The sequence below is a fragment of the Delphinus delphis genome, chromosome 4 (assembly GCF_949987515.2).
Source record: "Delphinus delphis chromosome 4, mDelDel1.2, whole genome shotgun sequence".
In the NCBI taxonomy this organism is placed as follows: domain Eukaryota; kingdom Metazoa; phylum Chordata; class Mammalia; order Artiodactyla; family Delphinidae; genus Delphinus; species Delphinus delphis.
In genome coordinates, this window is record NC_082686.1 from 83,253,815 (window position 1) to 83,273,475 (window position 19,661).

At 44.6% G+C, this 19,661-nt stretch overlaps 1 protein-coding gene across 2 annotated transcripts in view; it reads left to right on the forward strand.

Annotated features, from left to right (window-relative positions):
- Positions 1 to 18,399, forward strand: part of ABCC5 (ATP binding cassette subfamily C member 5) — an 87,359-nt gene extending 68,960 nt beyond the window's left edge. For both annotated transcript variants that reach the window (XM_060011036.1, XM_060011037.1), the window contains exons 26-30: positions 2,220 to 2,379; positions 13,116 to 13,194; positions 14,223 to 14,336; positions 14,995 to 15,159; positions 16,933 to 18,399. In XM_060011036.1, coding sequence (XP_059867019.1) covers positions 2,220 to 2,379; positions 13,116 to 13,194; positions 14,223 to 14,336; positions 14,995 to 15,159; positions 16,933 to 17,034 — 620 coding nt within the window. In that variant the 3' untranslated portion in view covers positions 17,035 to 18,399. The remainder of the gene's footprint in view (positions 1 to 2,219; positions 2,380 to 13,115; positions 13,195 to 14,222; positions 14,337 to 14,994; positions 15,160 to 16,932) is intronic.
- Positions 18,400 to 19,661: the final 1,262 nt, after the last annotated feature.

A 19,661-nucleotide genomic window follows, 5' to 3' on the forward strand; every position in this document is an offset into this window, starting at 1 on the left:
TAGTCTAGTCTCAGATCTTTTGTTAAAGTGGAACAACTTAACCGGTTTATTTGAGCGCCATTCCTTCCTCAGCTTAAATCTTGAACCACTGCTACGGCACTGGGGAGGGCCTCCACCTCCTCCCTTCTACCTGGGAGGGGCCCCTAACCAGATCCTCCAGTCCTGAAAAAGCCAGTTCCAGGAAGACAGGCCTCATCAAGAACTGTCCCACTACATGGACTCAGGTTTCCCAACTCGTTTCTGGTAGATGGACCTGAGGACTCCTGCCTTAGGGAGATGGACGTTCTGGGTTCCCACAGGTTGTTTGACGGGGGTCAAATCTCAACAGCAGGACTGTGGCTGCAAACATTGGGGTGAGGCAGGTATTTGTGCCCTCGCTGACCTCTGAATAGACAGTCACAAGGCTGCCATGAGAGGTCTTTCAGAACATGGAGCCAGAGGAGGGGAGGAGGGTCAAGAACTGGGAAAACTGCTCTAACAGATAAAAACCTGTGGTTCTACATCTAACTATCTACATTCTGACTTGCAGAATGGTAGATAGATAGGACTATGTCAAACCTTTTCTTTTTGGTGGGGTAGAACACTGAGCTTTTAAAATATTTATATCTTTTTGACAAAGTAGTTTCCATTCTGAGAATCCGTTTCAAGGAAATCGTCTGAGATAGGAGCAGTTTGAGCACTGACCAGGTTGCCATAGCATTAGTATAGTAAGTTTTAAATAAACTACATGTGCATCGTTAGAGGACTGATTAAATAAGTAAGAGTACAGCCACATGATGGAATTTGTTGCAGCCACTAAAACTTTGTCTTGAAAAGGTAATGATATGATTGAGTGCTTGCTAGGTAATGTTAAGAGGGAAAAGCAGTTACAATATTATTTCTCTGGTATGATCTCAACTCTGAGGAAAAAACTAAAAGTAAATGTGTCCAAAAAAATAAAAAAGCAGTAGTGAGATTATGGGAGATTGATGTTAAATCTGCTTGAATTACTTGTATCATTTTTTAAATGAAGTGTCAATTAAGGGACTTCTCTGGTGGCGCAGTGGTTAAGAATCCACCTGCCAATGCAGGGGGACATGGGTTCGATTCCTGGTCCAGGAAGATCCCACATGCTGTGGAGCAACTAGGCCCTCATGCCACAACTACTGATCCCATGCGCCACAACTACTGAAGCCCACGTGCCACAACTACTGAAGCCCATGTGCCCTAAAACCTGCACGCCACAACTACTGAAGCCCACCCACTCTAGGGCCCAAGTGCCGCAACTACTGAGCCCGCGTGCTGCAACTACTGAAGCTCTTGCACCTAGAGCCCATGCTCCACAACAAGAGAAGCCACCACAATGAGAAGCCCGCGCACCGCAACGAAGAGTAGCCCCTGCTCGCCGCAACTAGAGAAAGCCTGCACGCAGGAACGAAGACCCAATGTAGCCAAAAAAAAGAGTCAATTAAGCAAAGCTGTTCTGCTTATCACTATGATACTGAACTCACTATTTTATCCCCAAAATCTGCTTTTCTACCGCATTTTCCTGTTGTGGTAGAGAATCTATAGCCACTCATTTTCTCAAGCCCAAACCACCTTCCCTTGTGTGTTTAGCCGGGAACTTCTTCCATTTCCCAGCTGCCACAGTGATGCAAGTCCTTGTCTTGTTTCTCTCTCAGCTAAGATAAGGGGACAGAAGAGAGAGAAAACAGCTTGTCCTCTGACTTGCCACTAGCTCCTTGCTGTCTGTTCTCACTTTGCCTGAGAAGCATTAACCCTGTGTACCTGTTCCTAAGGTGAAAAGGAGGAGTTTCTCCATTTTACTCTCATGAGAGTATAACGGTCCCTCCCACTCCTTCTTAGGCTGGAGCTGTGTGATGATGTAAATGTGTATGCTTGATAGCTCAGGAAAGTTAATTGTTTTTTGGGGGTTTTCTTTGGCTGCACCATGCGGCATGTGGGATCTTAGTTCCCCAACCAGGGATCAAACCCGTGCCCCCTGCAGTGGAAGCGTGGATTCTTAACCACTGGACTGCCAGGGAAGTCCCAGGAAAGTTCATTGGTTTTGGTTTTTTTTGTTTCTGGCTATCATTTTATACATTACCTGAGTTAATCAGTTGAAATAATGATTGAACAGAAATAGAAAAATAGATGAGGTTGCCCTGAGAATAAAGCAGTTTTGTCTTCACAGAATTTGCTAATTGAATGACTTTTCTGCCCGTCTTCTGACTCATCAGGGAAGTCCTCTCTGGGCATGGCCCTCTTCCGTCTGGTGGAGTTATCTGGAGGCTGTATCAAGATCGACGGAGTGAGAATCAGTGATATCGGCCTTGCTGACCTCCGGAGCAAACTCTCCATCATTCCCCAAGAGCCGGTGCTCTTCAGCGGCACTGTCAGGTGAGGAGCTCAGCACCCACATGTTTCGTGCCACATTTCAGGCCAGGTGGGCATGTTAGAGCCCCCATCGGGGACTGAGATCTAGTGGCCTCTGATCTAGCGCTTTCCCACGGCACCATGTGCTCCCCATTGCAGAAGGGGCAGCTCCAGTGTGCGAGCCACCTCATTAGCTAAGTGGGACCCAGAGGCCGTGCAGCGTGGCGGCAAGAAGTCAGAGACATCTGGACTGTGTGTCTTAGACAAGTTAACCACGCCTAAGCTTGTTTTCTCCTCCATGAAATGGGGATACTACTAAGCCCTATTGTTGTGAAGGTTGAATAAATTTGTGCAAATTTTATACAAGCACAGAGGCTGGCAAAGGGCGAGCATCCTATACATGGTAGCAGCCATCATCGTCCTCCCCGTGCTGTACTCTCTTCTAGGTACCCTCCAAGTCACAGTTCTCACGATGGTCTTCAGGCATTATTACTACTCACGTTTTTTCATCTTCCAGTATCTTTCCCCCGCCTTTTGTTCTTACTCTAGAATGATGCCTGTCTCTGAAATCTGCCAGATTGCCAAAGATAAAATAACTAAGAAGGATATATGTTTAACCCCGTTATCTTTTCCTAGGCTTTATTCTACCTTTAGCCTGAAGCTTCTGCCTCCTAAAAGCAATGTGTTTCCATAATTTGAGTCCATTTCTATTTAAGTTGACTCCTTCTAAATAAAAACAGCTTTAACTATACAGTTGACCTAGATAGGACTCCTTTTATTAAATCACTCTAAAAGTGATATTGCCATTCCCTCTTTAATTTTTAGCAGTTTCCAAAAAAAAAAAAGGTACCAACTTAATTTCAAATAACCACAGGCAATGTTCAGACTTGTCTTTAAAACTAGGCCTCCACACACACACACACCCGCCCCGCTTTCTTCAGAAGTGGCATTTGAACCCACTGATTTAAGGAGGTTTGGTGGATAAGCTGACTTCTCACCTGCATTCATGTGGAGTCAGTGCTCTTGGGTGTGTTTACTTTGGCATTTCTCTAAAACACTAATGAATTTGGACAGCATAGACTGGATCTGTTGATGAGGATATCATTCCCTTTGGGTACTGAGATAACAAGGTTAAACAAGCAACATTAAAGAGAATTATAATTTATTGAAGACTCAGGTCTAAAATTAAGAAATTGAAAGGTGTTGCCAGATCTGCTCTTCCTTCCCATAAATCTCTCTATTTATAGATGCCACAGAAATGCCTTTGAGAATAAAATTAACCTTATAATTTTGGCTCAGGAAAAAGAACCGTATTTTTCTTAATTTTTTAAATCATCATTTAGAAGAGAACTAGGATATATGACAAACCCACAGCCAACATCATTCTCAGTGGTGAAAAACTGAAACCGTTTCCTCTAAGATCAGGAACAAGACAAGGTTGCCCACTCTCACCACTGTTATTCAGCATAGTTTTGGAAGTGTTAGCCACAGCAATCAGAAAAGAAAAAAATAAAAGGAATCCAAAGTGGAAAAGAAGAAGAAAAACTGTCACTGTTTGCAGATGACATGATACTATACATAGAGAATCGTAAAGATGCTACCAGAAAACTACTAGAGCTAATCAATGAATTTGGTAAAGTAGCAGGATACAAAATTAATGCACAGAAATCTCTTCCATTCCTATACAAGAATGATGGAAAATCTGAAAGAGAAATTAAGGAAACACTCCCATTTGCCATTGCAACAAAAAGAATAAAATACCTAGGAATAAACCTACCTAAGGAGAAAAAAGACCTGTATGCAGAAAACTACAAGACACTGATGAAAGAAATTAAAGATGATACAAACAGATGGAGAGATATACCATGTTCTTGGATTGGAAGAATCAACATTGTGAAAATGACTCTACTACCCAAAGCAATTTACAGACTCAATGCAATCCCTATCAAACTACCAATGGCATTTTTCACAGAACTAGAACAAAAAATTTCACACTTTGTATGGAAACACAAAAGACCCCAAACAGTCAAAGCAATCTTGAGAAAGAAAAACGGAGCTGGAGGAATCAGACTCCCTGACTTCAGACTATACTACAAAGCTACAGTAATCAAGACAATATGGTACTGGCACAAAAACAGAAATATAGATCAATGGAACAGGATAGAAAGCCCAGAGATAAACCCATGCACCTATGGTCACCTTATCTTTGGTAAAGGAGACAAGAATATACAACGGAGGAAAGACAGCCTCTTCAATAAGTGGTGCTGGGAAAACTGGAAAGCTACATGTAAAAGAATGAAATTAGAACACTTCCTAACACCGTACACAAAAATAAGCTCAAAATGGATTAAAGACCTAAATGTAAGGCCAGACACTATAAAACTCTTAGAGGAAAACATAGGAAGAACACTGTTTGACATAAATCACAGCAAGATCCTTTTTGACCCACCTCCTAGAGAAATAGAAATAAAAACAAAAATAAACAAATGGGACTGAATTAAACTTAAAAGCTTTTGCACAACAAAGGAAACCATAAACAAGACAAAAAGAGAACCCTCAGAATGGGAGAAAATATTTGCAAACGAAGCAACTGACAAAGGATTAATCTCCAAAATATACAAGCAGCTCATGCAGCTTAATATCAAAAAAACAGAATGGGCAGAAGACCTAAATAGACATTTCTCCAAAGAAGATATACAGATTGCAAACAAACTCATGAAAGGATGCTCATCGCTAATCATTAGAGAAATGCAAATCAAAACTACAATGAGGTATCACCTCACAATGGTCAGAATGGCCATCATCAAAAAATCTACAAACAATAAATGCTGGAGAGGGTGTTGAGAAAAGGGAACCTTCTTGCACTGTTGGTGGGAATGTAAATTGATACGGCCACTAGGGAGAGCAGTATGGATATCCCTTTAAAAACTAAAAATAGACTTACCATATGACCCAGCAATCCCACTACTGGGCATATACCCTGAGAAAACCATAATTCAAAAAGAGACATGTACCACAGTGTTCATTGCAGCTCTATTTACAATAGCCAGGACATGGAAGCAACCTAAGTGTCCATCGACAGATGAATGGATAAAGAAGATGTGGCACATATATACAGTGGAATATTACTCAGCCATAAAAAGAAACAAAATTGAGTTATTTGTAGTGAAGTAGATGGACCTAGTCTGTCATACAGAGTGAAGTAAGTCGGAAAGAGAAAAACAAATACCGTATGCTAACACATATATGGAATCTAAAAAAAAAAAAAAAAAATGGTTCTGACAGGGAAGGGTAAGCTGGGACAAAGTGAGAGAGTAGCATCGACATAGATACAGTACCAAAGGTAAAATAGATAGCTAGTGGGAAGCAGCTGCATAGCACAGGGAGATCAGCTCGGTGCTTTGTGACCACCTAGAGGGGTGGGATAGGGAGGGTGGGAGGGAGAAGCAAGAGGGAGGAGATATGGGGATATATGTATACGTATAGCTGTTTCACTTTGTTATACAGCAGAAACTAACACAACACTGTAAAGCAATTATACTCCAATAAAGATGTAAAAAATAATAATAAATTTTTAAAAAAGAGAACTAGGAAGTAAGGCATGTTAAACGTTAGACTTCCCTTGAATATGCTGCCACCAAGAAGTATCAGTGTTCATTTCACATTTTTACAGCCCTTCGTTTGGGTCTGTGACTCGGGCTTCTGGAGTTAATGGTTAAGCATTGACCTGCTGGCTACTGTTTGTAGAACACTGTGGAAGCACAGCCTTCGTGGGAGATGGGGCCATTTGTTATCAGCTCCAGAGATATGTCGCCACTTGATGGACAGGCTCAGTGGCTGGTGTGCTGTTGACTGGGTTTTTAGTAATTGAGCTCAGAGCGCTGTTTGGTTAGTCGGCTGTGCAAACCTAGGAAATCATATAAGTTTCACTTTCTGCCTGCTGTAATTTTGACTTTTTAAGTCGGTAGTAGACACTGAGGAAAAATTAAATCCCAGACCTTCTATCTTCCCTTTATCTCCTCAGGTTTCTCATAGGTTTCAAAGAATATCCAGCTTTTGGTGTTCTTCTGCTTTTGTTAGAAAATTAGGCGGCCTATAATGAGTTTCCCAAGGCAAAGGCAGGGTAGATCAGCTGCTTCCTCAGCTACCTCCTGGAGACTCTGAATTTGGAAACTGTATCTCCACTGCCTTGAACCAGCATTGGGTGTGCGTACGTCTCCTGGAGATACCAACATGCAGTTAAAACATATCAGGAGCTCTTAGAGGGAAATCAACGTAAAACCAAAATCAAACAAACAGAACTCAGAGAATTTTGCAAGTTAAACATTTCTGAATTGTTCTGCATACAAATATAAATAAATCATAGACCAGATCATTTAGGGGCACACTCCTGCCTAGATTGGCCAGAATCTCAGTCCATTCCAATAGCTCACCCAGCCCTCCCTCATCCAACTGTCTGGGTTTGAATTGTAAGGCCTGTGTTTCTGTGGCCAGTGCCTTTCCTCTGCCTTTTGCCCTAATGGTTGGCTCCAGGAAGAGAGGTCCCTTCTCATCCAGCCCTAAACACTTTTGTTGACCTTCCCTCTTTCGTGGTCCTGGCAGTCCCTTCCTTTCCCCAGAGGACCTGTGCTTCCTGGTCTCAGGAAGCCTATCTCTTTGCCTCTGCCGTAACCAGCTCCTGCCCAAATGCTTTCCATCCTTGTGGACTATCTGCAGCCTGCCTTGGCTGATGGTTAATCTGCCCCTTAGTGAGACTAGTTGTCCTCAGCTGTCACTCTAGTGTGTCTCTGAGTCTCAGTCTCCTTGTGGGGGGGTGAGCACTTCTCATCACCTGGAGCGTCTCTGCCTGGCATCCCTTCATTAGCCGGAGGCAGTGTTCTCAGTTCTTCCTGTTCAGCTGCTCTCTCTCCTTTTCCAACTGCCCATTAATTTTTTTTTTTTTTCTGCTTTTGAGGAATATTTCAAGCTCTCAACTCAAAATCACAACAAAAAACAACTGAGCCCACCACTGACCCACTCTGCTTTGGTTCATTCTGGGCCCAGACACCTTCAAGCACAAGCACCTAGCGCTCTAGAGGGGATGGAAGTTGCTCCAGATTTGAAGCAGAATCTTAGAATCTCAAGGTCTTTCATTTGTCTTTGAATTATTCTGTTGTTTAAGGGACCCCCTTTTACTTTTTTTGATGTCTTAGACCCTGTGGAACTGGGGAATTCCCCCAAAGCTTCTAATCTCAATGTCAGAAAGTAATGCTAAGTCTAGGATCGCTGTATGAAGAACACTAGATGTTATCTAACTTTTGTTGAAGTCCTTCTGGCTGGGGGTATATGGGAAATCTCTGTACCTTCTTCTCAATTTTGCTGTGAACCTAAAACTGCTCTAAAAAAAATTGTCTTTAAAAAAAAAGAAAGAAAAAGGTCCTTTGGTGCCAGATACTGCTGCTCTAAAGAACAACAACAATAATAGTAGTAGCTAAGCATATTGAGGACTTATTACGCGGTGAACTGTCCTAAGCATTTAAGTTGTATTAATTCATCAAACACTCGAAACTCAAATGAGGTAGGTGCTATTATTATGCCTATTTTATAGATGAAGAAGCTAAAACCCAGAGTGGTTCAATAATTTGCCCAAAGATAAGAACCTGGGCTGTCTGGCTGAGCGCCTGGGCTCTCCCTCACTCCACTCACTGTATTGTCTCTGAAGTTATCACCACAGCCCCCTTATTCACTACCTTGAGAGGTAATCTCTTTCTCCAAAAACTAGGGTTGCGCCTGCTGCCGCAGGGGTCTTGACCATTAGTTACCTTTCTTTTTCCGACATCTTCAAACTCTCATCTGCTTTCAGATTTGCACAGCCTCTGTCCCCCTTCTTGAAAAACATTTTCACACAACCTCTGCTGTTCTCTTTAGTCTTTTTCATGTACTCTTAACTAAAAGCCAAGCCTTGTTTCTGAATAACTACTTTGAGTTTTCCTTTAACTTCCTGAGAGACGAAGGTCTGAGGGTCCCGTAGTCTCCTGTCCTGAGGCTGAGGCTGCAGGGAGGCACACACCACCGACAGAGGACGATGTGGTTCAGCATGGTGTCTTCTGTGTGCCTGGAGGGGATTGCTGTATCCTCAAACACCCCGGGAGATACTCTTGACCTTAATCAGTAGTAATCAGTATCAGTAATCAGTAATCAGTAATCTTAGTCAATAGGTAAACTTAGAATATTGCTAAAAATAACATATAAAGAACCAAAGATGAAAATGCACTTTGAGCAACATAGGACTCCAGGAGTTCTGACTGTTAAAAATAAGTGCCTTCATGCTCAGATGCTTTTCTTTCCATCTACCCAGCTGAGTACTTGATGCCGTGGATGTATAACTTTGCTTTCATTCGTATCTGTGGGTGAGACCAGGACCATCTGGCCCCTCTATTGAGGGTATATATTTCTTTTTCATTCCTGATTGAGTTCCCTGTTGAGATCAGTCTGGTCTGCCTTAATGTGCATGTTTACCACCTGCTGGTGTACGTAAATATTCCTTACATATCTGGAACCCATTGCTTAGTCTTGGGAGTCTCCTTCAGCTGGTGTGATGGGCCTGGGCGGGGTTGAATGTCAAGCCCCTCTATGTGTCTGCCGAGTCTGATGGGGCAGCTGCTCAGTGAGCAGTACACTCTTGCGTACTTACTATTTGTCTGGTAAGAGGTGTCTGACGAATTACTAGATGTATTTGTATTCTCGGCACGCTGCCACAAAGTACCACAAACTGGGTGGCCCCAAACCACAGAAATTTATTCTCTCACAGTTTTGGAGGCTAGAAGTATGAAATCAAGTTGTCAGCAGGGCTATGCTCCCTCTGAAACCGGTAGGATCCTTCCTTGCCTCTACTACATTCTAGTGGTTTGCCAACAGTCTTTGGTGTCCTTGGCTTGTAGGTTCATCATCCCGGTCTCTGCCTCTGTTGTCACATGGGCCCTCTCATTCTGTGTCTCTGTCTTTATGTGGCTCTCTTATAAGGACATCAGTCCTACTAGATTAAGGGTCCACCCTACCTCATTACTCCAGGATGACCTCATCTTAACTAATACCATCTACACTGACCCTATTTCCAGATAAGGTCACATTCTTAGGTACTGAGGGTTAGATTTCAACATATCTTTTTGGGAGATACTTTTCAACCCATAACACTAGGCATCACTGTACAGTATTAAAGAACACTTCCTAGACTAAGTCTAGGGAAACTGTACACATTCCTTTCCTGGAAACCAACATTACAGACCCTTCAATCTTGAACATATGTTTGTTGAGGTCTTTAAATCTGTTCAAAGGACTGAACTCAGCAGACATGGGAGGAATCTGAACAAGTGGTAGAATCTAAAACCTTGAATTACACATTCCTTCCAGGAAGAGGTAGAGAAAGGGAAGATTTAAGAGGTAGGAGATGGGCTAAACCGGAAATCCAGAAAGTGAGGTATCAAACCATAGGTGGCAATTTATCGAGTTATTGGTGCTGGGAATTCCAGCCTTAGGTAATATGGATTTTCCTCTGGCAAATAGACCACAGCAGTGGCAACTGGGCAGTGTTCAGAGACCCCAAAAGACAGATATTTATAATCAGGGAGCTCACAGATAAAACCAGAGCAAGGTGGGGCCCCGAAACTTGGGAGCCTGAGCAGGCTGTCAAGATAGGAACCTGGGCCCATGGAGACACAACAGGAACTGACCTTGCAGAACTGTCCGACAGGGGGAGATTCTAGCTCGATAGGGTCCCGTGACACTAAGTGGGAATCACAGTCAGAGCAGGATGCAGATCCAGAGCAGCCTGGCACTAAACCACATGTGCACTGACTTCGGGGTCCTACTGCCCGAGGTCAGAGTTGATTCCCTGTAATGGGCAGAGGCCATTCTCCTCTGCAGTCCCGTGGGGCAGCTGTATAGAGACCAAGGTGGAGAGCAAGGAGCAAGAGACCAGGCAAAGCAGGACATGACCCCTGTATGGAACCAGTTGTGATTTCCCGCTGGGCGGGTGCCCCTTCTGTCTAGGTTTGATGAGGACTTCCGAAGACTCTTGTAAAGAGCTCCGAGGAACTTGTTTTTTTTTTTTAAAAAAAAAAAAAGAGAGAAAACAGAGCTCTGAGCTTTATAGTTCAAAAGTGAGATGCCTGTTGTGACCCCTAAGGTCAGGAAATTTGCTGTAAACTATGAGAAAGTCCATATTAGACACAAAAGGAGAGAGAATATTTTATTGTGAAAACTTGCATTACCATCTAGATAAATGTCACTCAGAGGCTGTGCTAATCTTGTTGTTGTTGTTTTGGGGGGGGCGTGGATTGTGCTAATCTTGCCCCATGGGAATTCCCACCAGTCTGTGTTGAACCAAACAAAAACGTGATTAACCTTTTATCCCTCAGACTTGGGATGGAGAACACAGGTTTCACCCTGATCTGTTGGTGTATCAGTGTACAAGGCAGCTGGAGAGAGAGCAGATCTCATCAACCCTGAGGCAAGCTCAGGCAGACTCCAGAGTGTTAGAGGGACAAGCAAGGTCAGGTGCTTTCAGCATCTCTTTTTGATTAGAAGCAGGTGAGCTTCTCCTTAGACTTAGGCCCATGCTCTGCCATTTCAGTTTTAGACCATCATTCTTTAAGTGAGAGGGCTCTTCCTAGATGGCATGCCTGCAGAGAATGTCTTCCCCATCTAGACCATTCACGGCTAGGACTTTATCAGAACTATTTCGGATCCTGGGATTATTGTGTCCACTTGAAAAATGCATCGAATATAAGAGTCAAAACCACCAAGCGGTGCAACCAGGCATCTAAAGTGACCATGTCCCCTGTCAGTTTAACAGCTACCAGCTATCGAGTGTCTGCCGTGTTCCAGGCACTGTATCTACACAGCTCTAAGGTTCACAGCAGCCTACAAGGTAGTGTCACTATCCCCCCATTTTATAGATGAGGAGACTGAGGACTAACTTGTCCAAGGTCACGCGGATGGTAAGAGGCAGAGCAGGGATCGAACCCAGTCTGCCCGGATCCTGTGTGTGCACACACCCGCCCTCCACCATGCTGCTTTCTGCCTCTGTTATTACTGAAAATACTTAAGTTGTGACATACTAATGTCTGTTATCAGGGCCTCAAATAAGCACGGGAGGAATAAGTTCTTCTTTCTTACAAAAAATATTAGACAGTATACATGGGCTACAACAGTGAATAAGATCCAGACAAGGATTCTAATCCAATGGAGGAGAGAGACAAGTGAACAAAGTGACGAGCGCCATTATAGGGATGGGCAGGGGGACCACCAGTCCAAGCTTGAAGGGTAAGGAGACACTTCCTGAAGACCCCATCTAAGTTGAGAGCTGAAGGACAAGAAGGAATCACAGCCAAGGAATAAGAACAATGATAATAATAACACAGTAATTGTAGCTCTCACGTACACACTGCCGGTCCTGCCGCAGGTACTGCTGTAAGTGCTTTATACATGTGAAATATAGTCCCCGAAACAACCTTTTTGAGAAGGTGCTCTTTTATCCCTGTCTTACAGTTGAGGGAACTGAAGCGTAGAGTAGTTAGGCTAACTTGGCCAAGGTCACACAGCTGTCATTGATGGAAGCTGTGAAGGAGTCAGGCAGTCTGGCTCCAGAGCCCTTGTCTTACCAGTGCCTCTCAAGTAAAAAGGTGGGGAGAGGTTGCATGTTCTAAGTCGGGGGAAGCACACGTGCAAAGGGGCACGAGAGAGCAGGGCTGGTTAGAGAGTTGCCCAGGAGTCCAGAGATGGCGTGTGCCTGCCTGCGTTCTCCTCTCGGGCAGAATTCTGCGTTAATGACCTGCTTGCGTTTGCACGCCTGGGATTAGTCTCCGCAGACACAGAGACGAGTGTGGATCAGAGCTAAGGTTCTCCCAAAGATTTTTCTATTTCCCATATGCCAACCATAATTTATGAGCAAAGCAAATTATACCTAATACCTTTCAGATTACTAGACCCACAAACGCGACGTTTAGATCGAGACAAGACACCCCAAATTAATGCAACAGCCCCCTTTCCCCTTTCCACCCAATATGTTTCATCACCACCTGTTCACCCTCATCCTCCATGACAAAGAGCTTTTTCTCCTGTCTTTAACACCTCCAGAAATACCTAGACCTGTTCTTTTGGTATCAATCTTGATGTCCTTGAGGTGGATACTGTTAGTACAGTAAGCAAGAGTCCCCAAACTAGTTTTCGGTGCCAGTAAAATCCTTCCTCCTGAACCCATTATGCTCAGCCTTCTCCTCTGCCTTCCTGCTGGATTGGCTCCTTTCCTGGTCAGCTAGCTGTTGAGACCCCTGCTCAGTGACAGGCTCTCACCCTGGTGCAGCTAGAAGAAAGAGGGCGTTTTCCTAAGTTTATACATATAAGAGAGAGATTTTAACATATATATGCATATAAAAAATCTAGAAGGATCTATGCCAAAGTGCTAACAGTGTTTGTTGCTGAGGGTCTGATAAGAAGTCATTAAACATACATTAGTTTTTGTTTTGTCTTTGTATGTCTATATCTCCTAATTTTTCTGTAACTAACTTGTATCATTTACATAATAAAAATAATAAAGTTTTGTAAAGAAGAAAGGGAGGCTTATTCCTGCGACAGGCAGGCAGCAGTGCTCCCATCTCAGCCTCCCGCTGTGGCTGGATGGGGTTTGAGCCCCAGTGTCTAAACCTTTACCACAGTCAGCCTGTGCAGCATGGTCACGTACATGTTGGATCCCTGAGAATTCCTGTTATGTTTCTCACTAGGTCCAATTTGGATCCCTTCAACCAGTACACTGAAGACCAGATCTGGGATGCCCTAGAAAGGACACACATGAAAGAATGTGTAAGTAAAGAACTGACGGAGAGTTTTGCTGGCATTTCAGGGCTGGAAACACAGTGATGCTGTGGTCAGTCTCCAGCCTGCTGTGGCTGCCGCTGTCCAGCCCAGCCTTTCCCTCCACCTCCAGGATGTCTGTGGAGGAGCACTTCAGAGCAGGGCTTCCCAGGCATTTCAGAAAGGGCATAAAGGTTGTTCTCTCCCGACCCTCACCTCCCCCCTTAGCCCCCTCCCATGGTCATATTGCCCTTTTTACTATCCATTCATTGAGAAGATATTAATGACAACCACTCAGAATTCAGTCATGCTTTAAAATCAAGTTCTGTTCTTATTCATTATAACAGTACAACATCTTTTTGAAGCATCTATATATGTGTAAGAGATATATCACTTGTGGAGAAAGTGTGTGTATGGATTCACAGACCTCTTAGGGTAACTCAGCAGGCCCCGTCCAGGGACCACAATCTACAGATACCCCTGGCCTGAAGTAGGGTCTCTTGTGTTCCTGCGCACAAGCCCAGGGTCTCTTCCGCTAATTCAACTAGATCTGCTCTGCCTTCACCTTTATATTGGGCTGCCTCAAACAAGTTCACTTGAAGAATAGGTTCTATAGTTTATGGAAAGAAAGGTTTGACAGCCATGGGCCTACAGTTTTGGACTTCAGAAAGAGAGTAATTTCGTCTATCCCATTTCTCATCGCATGACCATGTTTTCAGAACCAAAAATGACAGGCTTTGGGGAGGAACATATTGGAATTTCTGGGACGTTTTGATGATATGAGACTAATAGAATAGTTTAGCTGAAATATGGAATGGCCTAGAAAATGTGGTCCTACTACGTGATCATCACACCTGTACCTTCTTTCTAGGTGAGCTAGGTTCTGGGCTAATAATTCTTTCATCTGTTTCAGAATAATTTATTTTTGCCACTGGATTTTTGACAAAATTTAGGTTCTTTTTTTTTTTTCCTATCTTTCAAAATTTACTTTTTTTTTTTTTTTTTACCCTTCTAATCTCGACTTCCTTTCTCCCTAGATTGCTCAGCTACCTCTGAAACTTGAATCTGAAGTGATGGAGAATGGGGATAACTTCTCAGTGGGGGAACGGCAGCTCTTGTGCATAGCTAGAGCCTTGCTCCGTCACTGTAAGGTAAGGCAGTTTGGTGGGTGGCAGGGAAGGGGGATCAGCAGAGAAGCGCAGGAAGATGGAAGAACAGCTTTTGCCTGTGGCATGAGGTCCAAAGGCATTCCTGGCTCTGAGCCCAGTGGCATTTCTTAAGAGTATGCCCAGAGATGTTTCTAAATTAACCTTGACACAATTTGGGTATATGGATATTTTGTTTGCTTGTTTGTTTTTATTTTTAACTTCCCTGAGCCTTCAGTTTCCAAGGGCAACTTGTTTCTAGCCACTGAGTAGTTGTAGTACTGGAAACCGTGGATTTGAAAAATTTTAAAACTACAAGACACATCCAGGTCCTCAAATCCAGTCCCCTCATTTTAAAACTGGAAAAGGGAGGTCCAGAAAGATTACTGTACGTGTTTAGAGTTACAGAGCAAGTGGGGCGAGTCTTTTGTTAGATCAGTATTTCACATATATCCTTTCATTCATGGAAATCAAGGCAAACATAGGGGTTTGAAGTTATATCAGTTCTAAGCAAAACAGTATTTTTACATATGCGTGTACCTATTTAGAAAAAAATATATACGGTGTAAAATTCAAATCATAAAATACATTTTAGTGAAACCTAGATTAACCAGAATGCTTAAGGAATTGGTCGGACCCCTCTTTTTCTTCTCTTCCCCGGCAGATTTTGATTCTAGATGAAGCCACAGCTGCCATGGACACGGAGACAGACTTGCTGATCCAAGAGACCATCCGAGAAGCATTTGCCGACTGCACCATGCTGACGATTGCCCATCGCCTACATACAGTCCTGGGCTCTGATAGGATTATGGTGCTGGCCCAGGGGCAGGTACTGAGCCCCCAAGGGACCTTGGCTTGGCACGTGGCCTTGTCTGGGAGGAAAACTGGCCCCTGGCAGGATTGGGCAGATGGCCCTCTTAGAGTAGTTCTGAGCATTCAGATAAGCAGCCATAATGACTGTAGTCTGGTTCCTTTTGGGTGGGATGCAGCCCTCCCAGTCAAGAGATTGAGCTGGGAGCACTCTTATGGGGTTCTCATTATGCTTTACTACCTGTTCTTTTGTTGCTTGTAAACAGTAACATTTTGACTTAGGTCAGAGAGCATGTGTACTTAGTAATTCACTCACATGCACAAGAATTTCCCAAAGCTACTGAGACCAGCCACTATATGTCTGCTTTCTTTGTTTGTTTTTTTGTTTTTTAATTAATTAATTTATTTATTTTTGGCTGCGTTGCGTCTTTGTTGCTACGTGTGGGCTTTCTCTAATTGTGTTGAGTGGGGGCTACTCTTTGCTGTTGTATGCAGGCTTCTCATTGCGGTGGCTTCTCTTGTTGTGGAGCACAGGCTCTAGGTGCGCAGGCTTCAGTAGTTATGGCACGTGGGCTTCAGTAGTTGTGGCACGCAGGCTCAGTAGTTGTGGCTCGCGGGCTCTAGAGCACAGGCTCAGCAGTTGTGGCGCATGGGCTTCGTTGCTCTGTGGCATATGGGATCTTCCCGGACCAGGGCTCGAACCTGTGTCCCCTGCATTGGCAGGCAGATTCTTAACCCCTGCACCACCAGGGAAGTCCCTATATGTCTGCTTTTTACAGTCATGTAGTGGTGCCAAACTTCTTGCTGATCCCAGCTTTCCAACAATCTGGCCCCCCAGCCTTCTTCGTTTCCTGCTATTTCCTTGCAGTGCTGTTGGCTATAAACAATCTTGAAGCCCCTAAGCTTTTTCACCTCTGTGTCTTACTCATACAGTTCCATCTACCTAGAATGCCCTTTCCTCTTGTTCCCTCTCCCATATGGATCTGCTTATAATCTGCCTATCCCTCAATAGGGCCAGTGTCTACCTTTCCCCTTATGATGCAGGATGTCTGCTCTAGCACCCAACGTCATACCCTCACACAGCCAGTCCTAAGGAAGAACACTTTGTCCTTATGCCTGTCTCTTGGTCAGGACAACCTTTCCTAGAAGCACCCTAGGAGATGTCCCCTTCCTCTCCTTGGCCAAAGTTGTATTCCATGCCTTTGCCCTGCAGCAGGGGAGGCTGGGAGAGTATGTGTCCTCTCTCATGGGAGGCAGGTTCTGCCAGCATATCATTCATTTTCTACTGAAATATGATTTCCAGTGGCCGCCTAGAAGTCCATCACAGGAATGGATAATTGTCTGAGTTGATTATACTGACTTTATACTCACTTCCCTTTTTCCCCCTGCCAACTAGGCATCCTGAGCTGTTCCTTTTCTATCCATAGATTCAGATCAGGTTGCACAACAAGATGACATTTGCCTGGTATGCCTTTGACTTGAGCTGCAATTTTTTCCTCTGCAGCTTATAGGACCTTGTTGATTGATTCCTTCATACCCAAGGCTGAAAGAATTGAGATTTATGTGAAGGAGGTCTGAAGGTTTTTCTCTCTAACCTTTCTCTTAACTAAACCCTGGTTAGTTGAAAAAAAAAAAAAAGAACCCATTTGGGCATGACAGGGCTAGTTGAATTGCCACCTTGATTCCATCCTCAGGGGGCTTTGGGCTTTGCCCCCGTTCCTGAGCAGTGGATCCTCTAAATTACCCCATGTGTCCCCGAGTCACATTCTGATACCATCTCCTTCCTTTACAGGTGGTGGAGTTCGACACCCCATCGGTCCTTCTGTCCAATGACAGCTCCCGGTTCTATGCCATGTTTGCTGCTGCAGAGAACAAGATCGCCGTCAAGGGCTAACTCCTCCCGCCGCTGCCCAAGTCTCTTTTCTTTGGAGCATTGCCATTCCCTGCCTGGGGCGGGCCCCTCATCGTGTCCTCCTGCCGAAACCTTGCCTTTCCCGATTTTATCTTTAGCACAGCAATTCAGGATTGGCTTGTGTGTTTCACTTTTAGGGAGAGTCATATTTTGATTATTGTATTTATTCCATATTCATGTAAACAAAATTTAGTTTTTGTTCTTAATTGCACTCTAAAAGGTTCAGGGAACCGTTATTATATATGTATCAGAGGCCTATAATGAAGCTTTATACGTGTAGCTATATCTATATATAATTCTGTACATAGCCTATATTTCCAGTGAAAATGTAAGCCGTTTATTTTATATTAAAATAAGCACTGTGCTAAGAACAGTGCAGATTCCTTTCTATCATTTTTGTACAGTTTGCTGCACTAGGATCTGGTTTCACTATTAGACTATAGGAAGGGTAGCATATGTTCTTCCCCAGCTGGTTGTTTCATGGTGCCGGGTTTTCTGGGTGTCCAAAAGGAAGGCGTGTGGCAATAGCGGGCCCTCCAGTGGGCCCCCTGCCGCCTCCCCAGCAGCCACTCCAGGGCGGGGTGGAGCGGGGGCCACTGGAGGCCACGCAGAGCACCGTGAATTCTCAGGGCTCCTGCTTTCTGTCCTGTTGTCACTTCACTGTTTCTGTCGGGAGAGCAGTGGGGCAAAGTCCCAGACCCCTCTTCGTTCCCTCCGTCGGAAATGAGAATCGCCGAGACGTTCCTCGGTGAGGGGGGAGTGTCCTTCCTGCTTTCCTCCTTTTCTCTGCTGTTTCTCAACAAGCATCGAGTCTGTTCCAAGTGTCCCACTGCCTCAGGTTCCTAACGCTGGCCACCGCACAGCACTCTCCGGCTCCTCAACCCGTCGGTCCGAACCCTGGAGCCCACTGCTGCTTTTCCCGGTGGTACTTCTTCATTTGCCTTCATTTGCCCCACGAGCCCACAGTTCAGTGACAGGGTTCAGGATTTTGTGGGTCTTTTCCCCTTTCTCCCTGTGGTCGCTGCAGAGTCTCTTCCTCTCTCCAAAGTCTGCGACTTTAAGCAGCTCTTGCTCATCAGTGTCTCACACTGGTGTAGAAGTTTTTTGTACTGTAAAGAGACCTACCTCAGGTTCTGAGTGCCGTGTGGTTCGGTGTGTTCCCACAAACCCCGTTTGTGCTCTGGGGCCAGTAGCTCAGGTGGGCGTGGTCGCTGCTGTCATCCGTCCAATGGTCAGCGTTGCATGTCGTGACCAACTAGACATTCTGTCGCCTTAGCATGTTTGCTGAACACCTTGTGGAGGCAAAAATCTGAAAAAGTGAATAAAATTATTTTGGATTTTCTAAAACTCTTGGTGTATAAAATAATTCTCTGGGAGGGGAACAAGCTGTCTTTGAATGGCTTCGGAGTCCCGGAGCCTTGGATCTGAATATCCAGCTGTGGAGTGACAGATGGGAGGGACCAGTAGCAGAGCTGGTTGGTTGCAAGGGGCGTGGAGCCCCACTTGCCTGGAATCACTGCGGCGGGCCTTAGTCCCTCCAGCCTGTGTTCCTGGGCATGGTCGTCAAACCAAGCTCCTGTGCTGCTAATAAGAGGGTGGGGAGTGGGAAGGGATGTGGTAAGATGGATGGTTGTGGTGAAACACATTTTAAATGAAGTTTGTTGAGGGTTCTCAGCAATTCAAACAATATAATGGCCCTTTCAGCCAATTCATTCAGGTTAACTCATTGAGAATTAAGTGCCCATTCGAAAGGGTACTCATTCTAGAGTTTCTCAATATCTCATGTTGAATGCGGCCAAGAAAGCGGCATTAAACTATTTGGTATTGGTTCTGCTGAGTCATCAGAAATCGTATCTTAAACCCAGCCCCTTTTGTAAACTGGTGTCTTGAAAATTCAGGGGTTTGGCTGTTGAGTCAAAAATTCAAGACTTCCCTCGTGGCACAGTGGTTAAGAATCCGCCTGCCAGTGCAGGGGACACGGGTTCAAGCCCTGGTCCTGGAAGATCCCACATGCCGCGGAGCAACTAAGCCCATGCGCCACAGCTACTGAGCCTGCGCTCTACAGCCCGCGTGCCACAACTACTGAAGCCCTCGTGCCACAACTACTGAAGCCCGTGTGCCACAACTACTGAAGCCCGCATGCCACAACTACTGAAGCCCTCGTGCCACAACTACTGAAGCCCGCGTGCCACAACTACTGAAGCCCGCGTGCCTAGAGCCTGTGCTCCGCAACAAGAGAAGCCACCTCAATGAGAAGCCTGCGCACCGCTACGAAGAGTAGCCCTCGCTCGCCACAACTAGACTGCGTGCAGTAATGAAGACCCAACGCAGCCAAAAATAAATAAATTAATTAAATTTAAAAAAAAATTCAGTTGTCACATTTCAAGTGCTCTTGTAGCCACATGTGGCCTGTGGCTACTGTACTGGACAGCGCAGACATAGAACATTCCCATCATTGTGGAAAGTTCTGTTGGACGGCGCCAATGTAAGCAACCATGTTTTTGGATGCACTGGATTTACCCTCCAAGAAGGGTAACAAAAATATCGTATAATACTGCTTATATGTGGAATCTAGAAAGATGGTAGAGATGAACTTATTTGCAAAGCAG